The 16,574-nt window shown below is 38.3% G+C and overlaps 1 protein-coding gene across 3 annotated transcripts in view; it reads right to left on the bottom strand.

The window, feature by feature from the left end:
• The window catches only part of LOC106869489 (uncharacterized), a 37,099-nt gene that overhangs the window by 17,583 nt on the left and 2,942 nt on the right, over positions 1-16,574 (bottom strand). For all 3 annotated transcript variants that reach the window (XM_089363492.1, XM_089363493.1, XM_089363494.1), the window contains exons 2-4: positions 8,978-9,146; positions 3,030-3,103; positions 286-500 (exon numbers count right to left, since the gene is read on the bottom strand). In XM_089363492.1, the coding sequence (XP_089219618.1) occupies positions 286-500; positions 3,030-3,103; positions 8,978-9,146 (458 nt within the window). The remainder of the gene's footprint in view (positions 1-285; positions 501-3,029; positions 3,104-8,977; positions 9,147-16,574) is intronic.

The raw sequence follows: 16,574 nt of genomic DNA, 5'->3' as shown, positions 1-16,574 counted from the left end.
CTTGTGAGCAGATCTGATAGACGGAAACTGAAAGAGGATTGTCGTGTATGCATGTGTGTGTGTGTGTTTGTTCCCTACCACCACATCACAACCAGTGTTGGTGTGTTTACACCCCCATAACTTAGCAGTTCAGCAAAAGAGACTGATAGAATAAGTACCAGACTCTACAAAAAAAAAAATTATAAGTACTGGAGTCAACTCGTTCAATCAAAAATTCTTCAAGGCAGTGCCCCAGCATGGCCACAGTCGAATGACTGAAACAAGTAAAAGCTAAAAGCTACACACCTCCCACATGGCTTTCATCTGAGAGAGCAGAGGTTGCTCCAAGAGAATGTCTTCCCAATCATTAACTTCCTGGACGTGAGCCTCCTGTGCCGCTCGTTTCTCTTCAATCTGCTGCTTACGAGCTTCTTTCTCCTTGGCTATCTCTTCATGACGCAACTGATTTAACAGTGCTGAAGAATCATGGGGTGCAACAGCCCGGGTGCGTCTCCTCAACCCTGCAACGATAGGACAGAGAACATCGTTAAACGTTTGACATTTCAGAAAGGAAATTTCTTTCTTTTTTTTTAATTATTTTATACAAATGCTGAGTGTAAGGAAGGACATCTGGCTATAGGAATCATGACAAAACAGACATTGGACTCAGATGCAGTCCTCTCGCTTCCCTGCTTCTGTTAAACCATCCAACCCATGCCAGCATGGAAAATGGACATTAAATGGCAATGATGATGATTTAATGTATTGTTATTTTCAAAACACACACACACACACACTCACACACACACAGATAAAAGAGAAATAGGAGCTCTTCGAGCAAATGGAAGCAGACAAAAGGGCTTCTGACCATCCCAGAGAAGGAACCCAGAAGTTTATGAGCCAACAAAGGCGCCTGTATATCGTCGTTTGACTTGCTAGAAATAGCAGGTAAATCTTACACAAATTCTACAATAAAATTTAAAGGAAGGATACACTTGAAAACGCGGTAAAGCTTAAAAAAAAAAAAAAGAGAGAGATGGGATGGTCATGTCTGGAACAACGTTGATAAAAGATCTGCTGAACTGAGGCTAAGCAGGGCTAATAAAACAAGTTGAAATATTAGTATCTACGTGACATAAGAAGCAATTCTAACACTTATTAATGATGAAATGCTTTGAATTATGTTCACTTCGGATGACATCAAACCACGATGATGTCAAGAACTAATGGGAAAAACAAGTCATCCTATGGGGAAAATATTACTTTGCTTGGAAACAGGTGAGGGTTGGTGACAGGGAGAGCATCCGACCATAGAAAAATCTGCCTCGACAAATTTCGTCTCGCCCAGCAAATATTAAATGACGATGGTTTGAAGTCGGCCTGAGCATCTAAATTCGCCCGGATTGTCTCCCTTTATTCGAGCAAGTTTTTTTATTTATTTTTTTTTATTTTCATGCATCGCTTTTTAATAACTTAAGCTACCTTCCTTTTCGAAAGTGTCTATTACTGTTACCGGCCCTCCAATGCTGGTGATATAAAAGCATTTAATACCCGGTCGCTATGTCTGTAGATCAATGTTTGCCAGAAAGTCTGATTTAAATCAGTGACCTCTACTACAAATATCCAAGAATGTGGTGGTGATCACAACAATATTAAACCAATCAAGCAGGTTTATAGTTTCAATACCCAACAGAAATTAATTTACTTCACTTCAATTTAAAATGTAAGCTTTGGCAAAGCTTCTACAGCAAGGTGTCCTTTCTAATGCCAACCATTTTACAGAGTATACTGGATACTTTCTTCATGCCATCAGCACTGGTGAAGTTGCTGAGTGACTTGCAAGACGGAGAAAGAACATGGAAAAAAGGGAGAGTCAAAAGCTCCCCAGAACAAAGTGGGCTGGAGAGCCTTTGAGAAGTGGGTGGTGGCTTTTTTATAATAGATGCTGAAAGGCTAATGAATAAATAGAGGGACAAGCACAGGGGTCTTGCTAAGGTGGAGATACATGATTACCCCAGTAAATATCACCAAATTTTAATTCACTGCTAGAGGTAATAACTGTCATATATATATATATATATATATATATATATATATATATATCTTCGTTTAACGTCCGCTTTCCATGCTAGCATGGCTTGGACGATTTGAATGAGGACTGGTGAAACCAGATGGCAACACCAGGCTCCAATCTGATTTGTCAGAGTTTCTACAGCTGGATGCCCTTCCTAACGCCAACCACTCAGAGAGTGTAGTGGGTGCTTTTACGTGTCACCCGCACGAAGGCCAGTCAGGCGGTACTGGCGACGGCCACGCTCAAAATGATCTCGCGGTACTCAAAATTTGAAAAAAGGAAAAATTTGAGGAAACTAACTCAATAAGTTGCAAAAGGTAAATGAACAACGTACAAACAGGAAATCTTTTAACAGGAAATTCTTTGTAAAATGAGGCTAAACTTTGTTTCTCACATAGAAGAGTGCTTAGTTCCTGTTTCTTGGCCCCCAAACAATAACACCATTTGAATTGCTGTTCCGTATGGTCCAGGGTTTAATAACAGTTGCAGCTATTTCTTAAATATGAAAGTAATTCAAAAGATTTAGAGGCATTTTTATTTTGAATTAGACAAGAGAAGAAGGAGTGTGATTGTCACGATTCTGGACAAGCCTTGGTGAGACTGTAGTGGATGTCCAACCCAGAATATTCTAATTCAAAAGCTTTAGCCTGATTAAACTCTGCAAAAGATGCCCAAGGACCAGTTGATGACATTTAATCTGGTAACTACAAACACACACACACACACATAGATTCACTCCAATCACAGACCCTGCTAGAAGTAACAGTCAAACCTTCCTCAAATCTTACTGTACTGTCTTATAAAAAAAATTTTTTAAAAAAGGGACACATCGGATTATGTAGTCCTAAATAGGTCTGCTTCATTTGGGTTGAACTTAGACTAAACAACAGTAACAACAATTACATGCCAGTCATTGTTATAAGATAAAAAATACAAAACACCTGTTAAGAAAAGACACCAGGTAACACATACATACCTGCAACAACAGCAATATCTTCAGGTGTACAGTGACCAGATGTTGCTTTGACAGTGGTTTTCTCCCTTAAGTCCCTGCACAAAGAGAAGATTCAAACAACTGCTTAGAAGATGATAATGCTTAATCAGATTATTAACTTAGATCACTTAATAAATGAAAATAAACAAAAGCACATTCCAAGCCAACTAGCTGTGGTAGTCTGTAGCAGCAAAAATAATTTAACAAAGTTCACACAGTTCTTCTTCGGTCATGTGGAAATTAACCCTTTCGTTACTGTATTTATTTTGAGATGTTCTGTGTTTCTTTCAATTAATATTAAATATAACAAAGAATTTAGTAAAATAACTTAGTTATCATTAAGCTATTGTTAGGAACATAAATTGTGACTAAGGTTTGGTGGAAGATTTTAATTCAAAACTTATGAAAACAAGACATTTGTACTACAGAGTCAGAGGTGGTTTCAGCCAGGTTGGTATCAAAAGGGTTAAATTAATCATTTGTTAACCCTTTTGTTACCATATTTCTGTTGAGATGCTCTGTTTCTTTCAATTAATTTTAAATATAACAAAGAATTTAGTAAAATAACTTAGTTATCATTCAGCTAGTGTTAGGAACATAAATTGTGACTAAGGTTTGGTGGAAAATTTTAATTCAAAACTTATGAAAACAAGATATTTGTACTCAAAGCCGGAACCAGTTTCAGCCGGGTTGGTAACGAAAGGGTTAATGTCCTGGTGCATCAAGAAATGTCTTTTGTTTGTCAGAATAAAATATTTAACACTTTAGCATTTAAACCAACCATATGAGGCACAAATATCCTACTTGTTTTATGTTCTAACCAGTCAGACCGAACCTCCCATACCAACTGTACAATGTCATTCTAAACAATAACATCTTCGAAATCTCAAAGCTATGAGATAATGTGGGATCAATTCATAACAATGAGAATGAATAAACATTTTCATTTGACAGTAATCTGAATGCTGAAGGGTTAACACTTAAGCATTCAGATCATTCTGTCAGATTTGTTGCTTATTTATTTGTATTGCTTTGAATTAATCATACATTGTCTTGTAGCTTTGAGGTTTCAATGATGTGACTGTTTACTTTCAGGATGATAGTGTAGGGTAGGTGTAAAAGGCTGGATCGGGGCCAGTTTGAACATAAAACCATCAGAGTATTTGAGCCAGATACAGCCTTGTTTGAATGCTAAAGGACTAAACCAGTTATATCAGCCCCAAGTATTCTACGTCATCATCGTCGTCATCATTTAATGTCCGTTGTCCATGCTGGCATGGGTTGGACAGTTTGACTGGGGTGCCACGCTGGAAGGCTGCAACAGGTTCCAGTCTGATTTGGTATGGTTTTCTACAGCTGGATGCCCTTCCTAACGCCAACCACTCCGAGAGTGTAGTGGGTGTTTTTACATGACACCGGTATCTGCCACAACTGTGATTTTTGCTCAGCTTGATGAGTCTTCTTCTCAAGTAAGACATAATGCTAAAGGTCTTGGTCATTGCCTCCATGAGGCCCAACACTCGAAAGGAACTCAACCACCTCGCCTATTTCATGTTAAAAACCAACCAAATCTAGCCTCTCGTAACAACAACCTTGTGACGTCAATCTAAAAATAGACCTGTCACATATTTGAAATCTTGAAGCTACAATGTAATGCATGATTAATTCCAGACAAAGTGACTAAATAAGCATTCCATTTGACAGAGTAATCTGAGTACTACAGGGGTTAAATGTTTGTTTGTGGCCACAAAGAGAGGATCTGGTTTGAAAAATGCGTAGGAGCAGTAAAGTAAAGGAAAGAAAGGATGAGTTAATCACAAAAAAATATTAATAGGTCAGTAGCCAAGGTGACCGGGTGAATTGTGAAGGAGGGAGACAGCAAGGAATTACAGAAACTGGAAACAATTCAAAGGATTGCTGAAAAGAAAGCAGAATGAAATGGTTTGGTAAGGCCATCTGGAGATTAATCCTGTTTTGGTGTCAGGACGTCTTTGGCCCTGGAAGCCAAAACACACACACACACACACACATACATGTGCATGCAGAAATATACACACGCAGAGAGGAAGAGAAAGGTGAGGGGAGAGGGAGAAAGAGAAACATTACAATTTATTAATTGTAACATGACTGACAGGGATGCTTTACCTCTCCTCACACACACATAAACGGAGAGAAAGAGATATAAGGAGGGAGACAGACAAACAGACAGAATGAGAGAGACATTAAGACTTGTTAAGAGTATCTCTACAGATATTCTATAGAAATTATGGCCAACACTGATTTTTGTTACAACATTTCGTATCTGAGACATCAGATGTAAACAATGAGATAGAAGATGGAAAAGGGGTATGGGCGTACAGGCCATATTTCGGAAGAAGTTTTTACTCCTTCATCATCACCCATCGAACCCATTAACCAAACACAAACACACTGCTTAAATAGCTACTTTATACAGCAATGTGTTCAGGGACGATTAAAGGGTTAGAGGAGTGCTGATGAAGGGGTAACCCCACCCCCAAAATATGGCATGCACAGCAAGCTGGCAGAATCGTTAGCATGCCGGGCGAAATGCTTAACAGGAGCTAACCAGGTAGAAGACTACCCCATGCTATTGTGTCAATTTTGGCATGATTTTTACAGCTGGATGCCCTTCCAAATTCCAACCACTTTACAGTGTGAACTGGAATGATTATATTAAAAGACAACAATATGTTGAAACCAATGTAACATCGTAAATTAAACTCATCTAAGAGTAGTTTGTTCAAAGAAATTCAATATAAGGTATCTGTGTGTGTGGAGGGGAGGGGACCACACTGGACAATAAGGGAAACTAACTGTGCATAAATATCAATAATCGTATGTACAAAGCTTTTACTTTGCTGCCAGAAAATCTAATTTAATTTTGGAAAATCATTACAAAACAGCACTGATTGATTATTGATATTGTTCCAGAGATAGAAAACAGCAAGAGAAAGAGATAAAAGCGGCAACGCTAAATCTGTTAAATTGTGAAGCAGTACATCCTGATGTCTATGTCAATAACGATTTAGTTAATTACTTCATTAAAAGGCTGAAAATTACATAAAAGCAGAATAGCTGTTTGGTTAAGAGGTCTGATACACAAGCAGGACGTTAGAAGTTCAATCTCATTGCAGAGCACCTTGGGTGAATGTTTTCTATTGTAGCTTCAAGCTAACCAATGCTTTAGAAGAGAATTTGGAAACTGTGTAGAAGCCTATCATGTGCGTGCGCGCATGTGTGTGTATGTTTAAGTGAACCATTATGAAATGGTGTTTTGTCCCTTCAAATCAATGCATAACTGAAGAATTCAATTACATAAAAAGCAAACTAAAATAAATGGAGAGAAGGCAGGACATTCCTGTCCCCTTTTTATTTTATTGTTATTGGAAGTCACTTCTAACAAGGTAGTAAGCAACCAACATTAAAACAGGCTTCAAGCAACTGCTTAGTAGATTGTAAGTTACAGAAAAAAAAAACACATCTAAGAAGCAGTCTTAACAATCATGAACAGCAGCTGCCGCCACATTTAACATTCATTTTGCATGCAGGATACAGCAAGCTGCAGAGCTGTGCTAAGCTCCAATTTCAACTTTGGCAAGGTTTTTATAGCTGGGCCCCATTCTTAATGCTAACCAATTCACAGCGTGTGCAGAATACTGTTTCCAATACAAAATTTTATAAACCTAAGATCATAAATTTGAGAAACAAAAGATAAGGAAGAGAGACGTTTGGGAAAAAACTAACGGCTGGAGAAGAAGCATCTGTAACAGGAGGAGAAGACAACAGCAACAGAACAAGAATTAGCAGTAAAACAAGTCAGTTGGTTAGGAAGCTTAAGGGGCAAAATAAAAGAAGAAAGATTGGCAGGACAATGACTTTGAAAGTATTTATAGAATAGAGATAACAAAGACATGTTCTAGTGATGAGAGAAGAAAAGATCAGAGCTTGACAGCCAAAACAAGACCGACACTAATGGGTTTTGAACATAATCAAGGAGAGAAAAAAAACACCAGCAGGGGGCACCAACCCAGATGTAACATCATTAAACACATGGGGGGGGGGTAGGTGATGGTGGACTCTCCTTTTATAAATAACAGATGAGGGTTCCGCAACTTCCTACCTGCACAAAGGATTTGTTTAGTGATCAAATGATTATGCTACATGTTAGCTCACTCCCTCAAATCAACATGGTGTACCACACACTAAGTGTAAAAAAAATGATCACAGAACAGCATGAAACTGAAGTGTTTTGCTTGAGAATACCATGCACCACCTGGTCCAGGAATTGAAACCACAATCTCATGACTGTGAGTGCAACACCCTAACCACTAAGCCATGCACCCTTGTTTCATGGTGGAATAAAACACTTATAAAGGTGAATACATTAGGAAGAGAAATAATTATGAGCTTGATATCAAGAAGCAGCCTTCACATTGGCTGTTTTAGTAATAGCTGTAAAAGAATCACTCCCAAGATAAAATTCAACCTAAAACTTGACAGCTAAGAACTTGGAAAGACAGCAAGAAGTAGTCACGAGGCTCTTGCTACCCCAACATTAACACCACTAAATATTGCTCAACATTTCTGCTACTTAATACACACAAGTACTTGAATAGCTGATAGACACCACCTCCAAAAAGACAATTTAATAATACTACAGGTAGATGCAGGTATGCCTGTGTAGGCACACACATGACTATGGGGCAAAAAGTTTGCTTTCCAACTGCATTGGTTCCAATGCATGGCACCTTGGGTGTCTTCTACAATAGCCCCACACAGACGAAGGCCTTGTGAGTGGATTTGGTAGAGAGAAACTAAAAGAATCAAGGCGGTGAGCTGGCAGAAGCGTTAGCTCGCCGGGCGAAATGCTTATCGGTATTTCATCTGCAGTTACGTTCTGAGTTCAAATTCCGCCAAGGTCCACTTTGCCTTTCATCCTTTCGGGTCGATAAATTAAGTACCAGTGGTGTCGATGTAATTGACTTAATCCCTTTGTCTGTCCTTGTTTGTCCCCTCTATGTTTAGCCCCTTGTGGGCAATAAAGAAATAAGAAACTAAAAGAAGCCTATAGTAGCATGTGCTAGTGTGTGTGTGTGTGTGTGTGTGTGTGTGTGTGTGTGTATGGCTGTTTCCTTGCCTAGACATCACATGATAGTTGAAAGCAAGTTTCACCATCATGCAAACTCTGTCCTTCATTTCCAATTTTTTGTGAAAACACGGTTGGTCATAGGCAAATATTAATTACCTCACTTGGAGAAAATCTGCATCAGCAAATTCTGTCTAACCCAGGCAAGCTGAGAAAAGACGGACATTAAAACAATAATGATGATGGATGATGCACACAGCATTTCGTAATTAAATATTGAATAATCTTTTATGTGTTCAGACAAAATTTAATAAGTTTTAGATATTTAGATCTACTCATGCCTGTGCCATGCAAAAGGTTGGTGCCAAGTGGAACGCACTCGTACCATGTAAAAAGCATTGGTACTGGTACCATGTACAATGATACATAAAAAACAACCTGTGCAAGCTGCACAATAAAAGCATCCATCAAAGCACCACATAAAGAGCAGTCATGCTGGTACCATGTAAAAGAACACCTGTGCTGGCGCCACATAAAACACCCAGTATACTTTGTACAGTGGTTGGCATTGAGGACATGCCAAACCACGACTGGAGCCTGATGCAGCATTCTGGCTCAACAGCTTCCTGTTAAACCGTCCAACCCAGACCAGCATGGAAAACTGATGGTGATGATGATTATGTCTGCACAAATTGAGAGGATGGCCGTGACTAGAATAATGCTGATCTGGGCTGACTGTGACTGTTAAAGAACCAACAACAACAACAACAGCAGCAGGACAAAGAGGACAGAGCAATTAGTCAAGCAGACAACAATACATTACCTTGGTAATAATGCTAATTTCTGTTCAAACATAGTCTCCAGCCGTTGACCTCGCTTAGATATATAGTTATCTGGTCCATTGTATCGGTAACAATTCTCCAGCATCAGTCGAAAATCAGCTACGAACTGAGTAAGAGACAAGTACTCTCGCATTTCAAATGAAGTACGCACTGAAATTAAAGAGAAAATTTGAAGAAATGATAATTAATTTTCAGTGTTTTGGTCACCTGGATTCAGTTATAACAGCAGGCAAATCTGTAAGCAAGGCATTCCAATACGATCCTTCATTGTGTATTTCTGTAAGGAGTTTTACTTTAATATTCATTCCCTCGCTTCTCAAGTTAGGGATCAATTGTCAAATTTCTGCAACTTCCCTATGGATGGCTGGTTTTTGTTCAACATCAAAAGTGAGATGACACATGCAGGTCAGCCACTGAAAAGACCAATTTTATAGTTGAACCATTTCCCAGAGACTATCCAATATAGAATCATAATACACCAGGCCCAGAATTGTCAAAAAATTAGTAGGGTATCGAGAGCAAATAGAAATATGACACAAATTCATGATAATGACAGGAGTGGGGAATTTATCTATTTTGATTATTGGAGCTAAGGGCCAAAATGGTTTTCTGAGACCAAGATGTCATCATTATATCAGAGCTCTTAAAAAAATTCATACAACATACACACCAAAGTCTCTCACATACACAAATAACGCTGATATTCGTCACTGGATGAGCTGTTCACCTCCAGCTCTGCTTCTATCAAAATCATAATCTCGAGAGCTCTGAGCATCTATATTGATCTGTTGTATATACATAAGTCCAGCACTGTCTGTACTTTACAGAGCAGTAGTAAGTGACTGACTGACTGACTGGTAAACTCAGTCAAACAACTGGCTCCAACACAACAAAACAAATGAGAGCCTCTATCCAGTCAGCCAAGAAATAACAGCTAAATCCTAAATCTCTTTCACCTTACACCATTTTAGGAAGAACACTTTGAATAATGCAACCCTGAGACACTACCTCTAGGAAAAAGTAAGAATATTCATAGCTGGAATTCTTTTGAGAGCATGGGTCTCCATAACTGAAGCTGAGCTGGGCTCAAGAATCCAAGTAGGTTATTATGAGGCGTAGTAGTCGAGGTATGCTGTAGGTTCTGATGGTAACTATAGAAGAGGAACAAGGAACTCAACAGAAATGGCGAAGTTGCTGCTGCATACACAACTTTAGCAGTGTGCATCACAGAGGTATGTTTATGACTTTGGGTGCAGTTATGTTATGCTGGGGGTGGGAGGTTGAGTGGGAGAAGTAGAGTTCTGAGGATGAGAGTGTAGTCACGTAGTAGTGTTCATTAGTGTGTCACATGAGTCAGTCTCTCTCTCTCTTTCTGTCAGGTAGTTTTCCCAACAGAATTGACAGGTGTCGCTGGGATGAAATTGATAAAAACTACTGCGTTCACAGACGCTGATACAAACACCACAAAAATCAGGTCTTTTGTGCAAATTCTTTTACCGGCCTTGACATAACAAAGACAAAATAAACATCAGTTTCAAATTTTGGCACAAGGCCAGCAATTTTGGAGGAAGGGGCCAAGTCAAATACATCGATCCAAGTGCTCAACTGGTACTTATTTTACTGACCCTGGGAGGATGGAAAGTCAAGTCCACCTCGGTGGAATGTGAACTCAGGACATAAAGACAGATGATATAAAAATTAACTATAGTGATTAACTACAGTGTATTAAGATACCAACACATTCGCACAGTAACAGGGTAATATTATAGCCAGATTCCACCGAGGTTGACTTAGCCTTTCGTCCTTTCGGGCGGTCAATAAATTAAGTACCAGTTGCGTACTGGGGTCGATCTAATCGACTGGCCCCCCCTCCCCCAAAATTGTGGGCCTTATGCCTAGAGTAGAAAAGAATATTATAGCCAGATTATATCTTCAAATTCATTGAATAGTTAAGTCCGTTTACTTCTTGGTGTAAAGTGAAAAATAATTGATAACAAGTCTTGAGGTAAAAGAGGTGACAAGCGTATGACAAGGAATACAGCTTTTCAGAGTTGCTGTCTCTTAAGACTGCACATTCAATACTACCTAGGTGGACTTTTACACCATCTAAAGAGTCAAATAGAACTTTTAAAAGAAATTATATATCTCATGGTTCTACATAAAACTTACAACTATTTTTCAATTTTCAAAGTAACAACAGAATTTCCACAAGTACTGATTGTTTTCGTAATTACCAACAGCAGTAGATAATCACAAATGTATACGATAATCATCATCATCATCATCATTTAACGTCTGCTTTCCACGCTGTTCAGGTTCCATGTGTTTTGGCATGGTTTCTACAGCTTGACGCCCTGCCTAACACCAACCACGTTACAGAGTGTACTGGGTGCTTTTCATGTAGCACCAGCACCTACGAAACCACAAGATTAGGGATGCTCAGCTGGAGAGGGTTGCGAGGGACAAGCCTGTATGTAAGGGCAATCACGCTTTTACATAGCTTGGCATATCTTTTCAAGCACAGCAAACCACCAGAAGTCTTAGTCCCATCATTCCCTCTGTATGTCCCAATACTTGCAGATCCTTACTCACCATTTTGTCGTATGTCTTCCTAGGTCTACCCCTTCCACATGTTCCCTTTACAATAAGAGATCAGCACCTCTTGATGCAACTGTCCTAATTCATATACATTGCATGGCCATACCAGTGCAGTCTTCTCTCTTGCGCACGACATCTGATGCTACGCATACCCAATTTTTCTCTTAAGTCACTTACACATTTCCATAAAAGCACACCGACATTACCCATCCAGCAAAGCATACTGGCTTCATTTCTTTCAGGTCTTCACATATCCTTAATTAAATCAATCCCATTACTAATTTACAACTTGTTTAATCAACCCTCAGAATGATAAAAAGTGAAGGTGACCTTGTAGCGATTTGAACTCAGAATGCAGTGACTACAGCAACAGCATTTGTCCAGAATATTATTCTGTTAATCAACCACCTTTAGTTAAAAACATATTTTTAATAATAGCCTCAACAAATTGTCACACTGGAATATGACCCCAGCACATGTGCTAATTAACACCAATACATATCTGGAATTTATTTTATTGAACATTACCAGGAATTGCATTCAGAATGTAAAAGGCCATCCATAATCAGTCCATCTTGGGTGGAATTTCAGTGAAAGTTGGTTGCATTTCTAACAGGTCAACTGACCTCATTAGGTGGGCAACATTGGAGCAGAGTACAAGATTTGGTACCTTAGATACTCAGAAGTACCTAAGGTACTTATCTGAGAGTTGGTAAGTAACATTAATGGATGTTTAAGTGAGGGTTGGTAAACAACCCTCACTTAAACATCCATTAATGCTATTTCGCCCAAAGAAACCATAGCATGAACATGATCCACCGGATGTCCGTGGATACTATGAACTGCACAGTAATCGTCCAAGGAATACGGACCATGTGATTTGTGGAAATGTGTGTAGTGATCTATTAAAATATTCATAAATTCCATCTGAGGGTTACTATTGTTATTACTATATTTATCTTACATTATATCGGTACAGCTCAGTGCCACCCAAAAAAACTGGTTGTTGCCAGTTGGCATCATTAGGTTGTAGTGGACATAATAGAATAGCAGTTTTTATATGCATATTCTAAACGTTTCTCGTAAACAAAATTTGAGTGTGTGTGTGTGTATATATATATATATATATATATATATATATATATATATATATATATATATATATATATAATGGCGGTGCCCCAGCATGGCCACAGCTCATGAGCTGAAACTAGATAAAATGAAATGAAAAGAAAATGAAATACACACACAAATCTATATCTATATCCAGGACCCTCTTCTCTCCACACTTATATTAAATGCTATTATATAATTTCTTCATTTCTATTTACCATTCTACAGAAATGCAAATCTGTAATTGCTCAAGACAAAAATAACAGCAAAACAGAAAAAATATTTACAAATCTATGTTCGATATTAATTTTCACTTAAATCACTGGAGGTTTAAGTGTGACTTCATTTTCCCGCAATTTCAATTTTCATCACACATTGTTATCGTCATTTTAAGCCCTCTTATTCGAACCTATCCTGTGGACAGGTTGTCAAGGACCATGCTCTTATTTGGCGTTAATATCCTTCTAGACAGGCCAGAGTTAAGGTCTGTTTCACTCATATATTCCGCTTTTGAAATGTCTTCTACAGCTGGGTGCTTTTCCTATCACCAACCATTCTACAGTCCATACTTTAGTCTATCATGGCCCCAGCAACAGAGACATGTCTTTTCCCCAGCATGATAGAAGGAAGTAAAGAAAGACAACCCAAGTAAAAGAATGACAGAGGAAAGAGTATGGAAAAAACAACCAGAGTGAGAGGGTGACAGGTGAGAGGGTGACAGGGGAGAGGGCGGTGGGAGGGAGGGAGGGAAGGAAGGCGAGACAACTACAAGAAAACTGTTGGTAAAGAAATTCAGTAAAAACACAAATGGTGTGGTAGGAGGAGAGAGAGAGAGAGAGAGAGAGAGTGAGTGATAAGAAGGTGACAAAATAATAGGTGTAGTGGGAGCGGTGGGGGGATGTAAGTTGAGTGGATACCAATGAAAATAGGTGATGCTAAGGAGTCTGGGAGCGAATGGGTGATGGAGGAGAGAGAAATAGAAGAAATCAAGAGCGATGGAATGCAATAAATTATTATTATTATTATTGAGGGCACTGTGGTGGTATTAGTTTTTTTTAAATTAATTTATTAGTCAGGAAGAGAAGTAGTAAATACCAGCATTTCACAGACTGGTATCTTACGACACGGTTAAATGTTCAGTTTGCACCTCTGATGGTCGACGACTGCCTGAAACGACATAGGTGGGTACGGACTCGTTGAGAATTACTGCTATTGAGAGAAAATGGTTTTGATGGAGGATAATATGAGAGGGCGGGTTGTGACAGATGTGTCGTTAATGTGAGAGAGAAGAAGAAGAAGAAGATGATGAGTGGAGAAGACAGTTCAGAGAAGTAGAAACCGTTGTAGTAGCGGAGGGAGCAGAGAGACCCCCGGGTTAATACTCCCTATTTAAAAGTATTTGATTCGGGATTCAAATACTGCTATAGAGGACGTCGCTAGAACGGTAAAATAGGTATCGATAACGTTATTGATATTTCATTTAATCAGGTTAAAAACAGAAGAAAAAAAAATCTGTCCATCTGTACGAAAACCTGATACTAACTTACTTTGGGTTTACTACATTAAACAAGAGAGGTGCATTAGTAGAAAAAGGTGAGGTTGTACTACGAAATGGTTTTACAACATTGACGTCGTTTTGTCTTCTGAATTTAAAATGCCGTCAGCGTCGACTTCACCTTTCACCTCTCAGAGTTGATCAAAGAAATGCAATTTAGGTATTGAGACCGAATTAAGCAGCTACACTTTCCCCCACCATCACCACGACCATCACACACACACACAAAAAAAAAAAATTATAGCCTTCCTCTTCAACACTCCACTATCGCGAGCTTCCTTCGTAACGACCTGTGGTTTAATTTTACACTTTTAATCTAAGCTGTTTGAAAGCAGGAAGAAATCGGGAAAATTCTAATAGGGAAACTTGAGAAAAAAAAAAAAAAGAAATCCTCTAATTCAAGAGATAAAACGTGTCGATTCTAAGGTATTATCGATAGAGGTGTGCGACGGTAAAAAGAAAAAAAAATGAGTAATCCGCAGGATTATCTTTATTACATATTACTCTAACAGGTGTCGCACAATCTCGCCCAAGCATTCACGCCTCTACTAGTAGCAGTAGTAGTAGTTAGTTAGTTAGTAATACCAGCAGTACCAGTGATCTACTGAGGTTTGATCCAATCTAACTCCACCTACTAAATTAATGACCTTCCAGCAATCACCACCACCGCCACTATATACCAAATGACTGGGAAACACTGTTTAAATAATAATAAATACATCACCATTCGAGTCCATGGTTGTATGAATGTGAGCGTGTTATCTATGAGAGACGGGGGGTTTTCCAAAAGACAAAAAAAAAAGATTAGGGAATTCCTTAGAATGAATACGATACAAGAAATACGAAAATAAAAACGCAACCATATTTTATTAAAACGTTACGAGGTTGTGTTATGTCGGTCAGGAATTTCTGTTCGATCTCTGCTCTAGTTTTATAAAACCTTTTTTTATCCGATACTGCTTTTATATAAATATATACATGCATTTATCTATCCATCTATTCCGTCTGTACATCATATTCTATTGCAAAGAGGCTGCATCTTTCCACCTTTCTCTGTCTCATATATATATATATATATATATATATATATATATATATATAAACACACACATATATATATATATATACACAGATTTATAAATATATACACACACACACACATATACACACACACACACACATATATACACACACACACACACACATATATACACACACACACACACATATATATACACACACACACACATATATACATATATATATATATATATATATATATATATATATCCGCCTCGAGTCTGTAGTGTCGTGGAGGTACCAAATGTCTAGCCATTGACATATTTACTACTCCATGAAATAATTACACCGAAACAGTAAATTAAGACCACTGAAAGAAGGATCGATTATTTATCTTCCTAGAATTCAGTCCGAGACGTTAATGGAATTATAACAGAAAAGATTCACACTCGTACACGAAATAATAATAATAATAATAATAATAATAATAGCTTTGTAATTTTTGGCACAGGGTTTGAAATTTTAGGGGAAAGGGACTAGTTGATTCCATCGACCCATCTGGTACTTATTTTATCAATCCCCGAAAGGATGAAAAGGTAAATTTGACCTTGTTGTTATTTGAACTCAAAACGTAAAGAACAGGAACACATGCGGTTAATAATTTTTTGTCCGACGCGCTAACGATTCTACCAGCTCGTCGCCTTTATAATGAATGATAATAATAATAATAATAATAATAATCATATTTTAAAAACAAAAACAATGCTTTTCAATTTATTTTGTGTAATTCAGCATATTCACAAGAAAATATTAATTTCACACATTAAAAAAAAGATCTTTAGGAAACACTAACAAGAGAATAGTGTGTGTGTGCAATGGACCACAGCCATACTGGTGCCTGCCTTTGTTAGCTAGATCAAGTCCATTTGTGTTCGAATCCCAGCATCTACCTCTTCTGCCTGCCTCCCTCCCTGTTCCGTGTTCAAATCCTGTTTAGGAGAATTAAAACTGAAGTATACTGGTGTATAGACATTGTGAAGCCCAGTTAATACCCGTCTAGTATCGTTATGGCTTTGTGTCCATGGTTCAGGAAAGCGTCCCCACAACATCCTACCCAGAATTTTTAATTAATAAGTCCCCGACTACTGTTGCTTTCAAACATTACAGGTTCACCTAACCAGATACCAGTAACATACTCAGGGAGGATTAAATCCAACGTGCTCCTTTTTATTACGACCGTGTGCCTATGCTTTGGCAGTGGCAGACTTAATACAGCAATAAACAACGGAAGT

Source organism: Octopus bimaculoides, chromosome 15, assembly GCF_046866305.1.
Source record: "Octopus bimaculoides isolate indiv1 chromosome 15, ASM4686630v1, whole genome shotgun sequence".
Classification (NCBI taxonomy): Eukaryota; Metazoa; Mollusca; class Cephalopoda; order Octopoda; family Octopodidae; genus Octopus; species Octopus bimaculoides.
The sequence above is the reverse complement of the archived record's forward strand: the minus strand, read 5'-3'. Positions and strand labels throughout refer to the sequence as shown.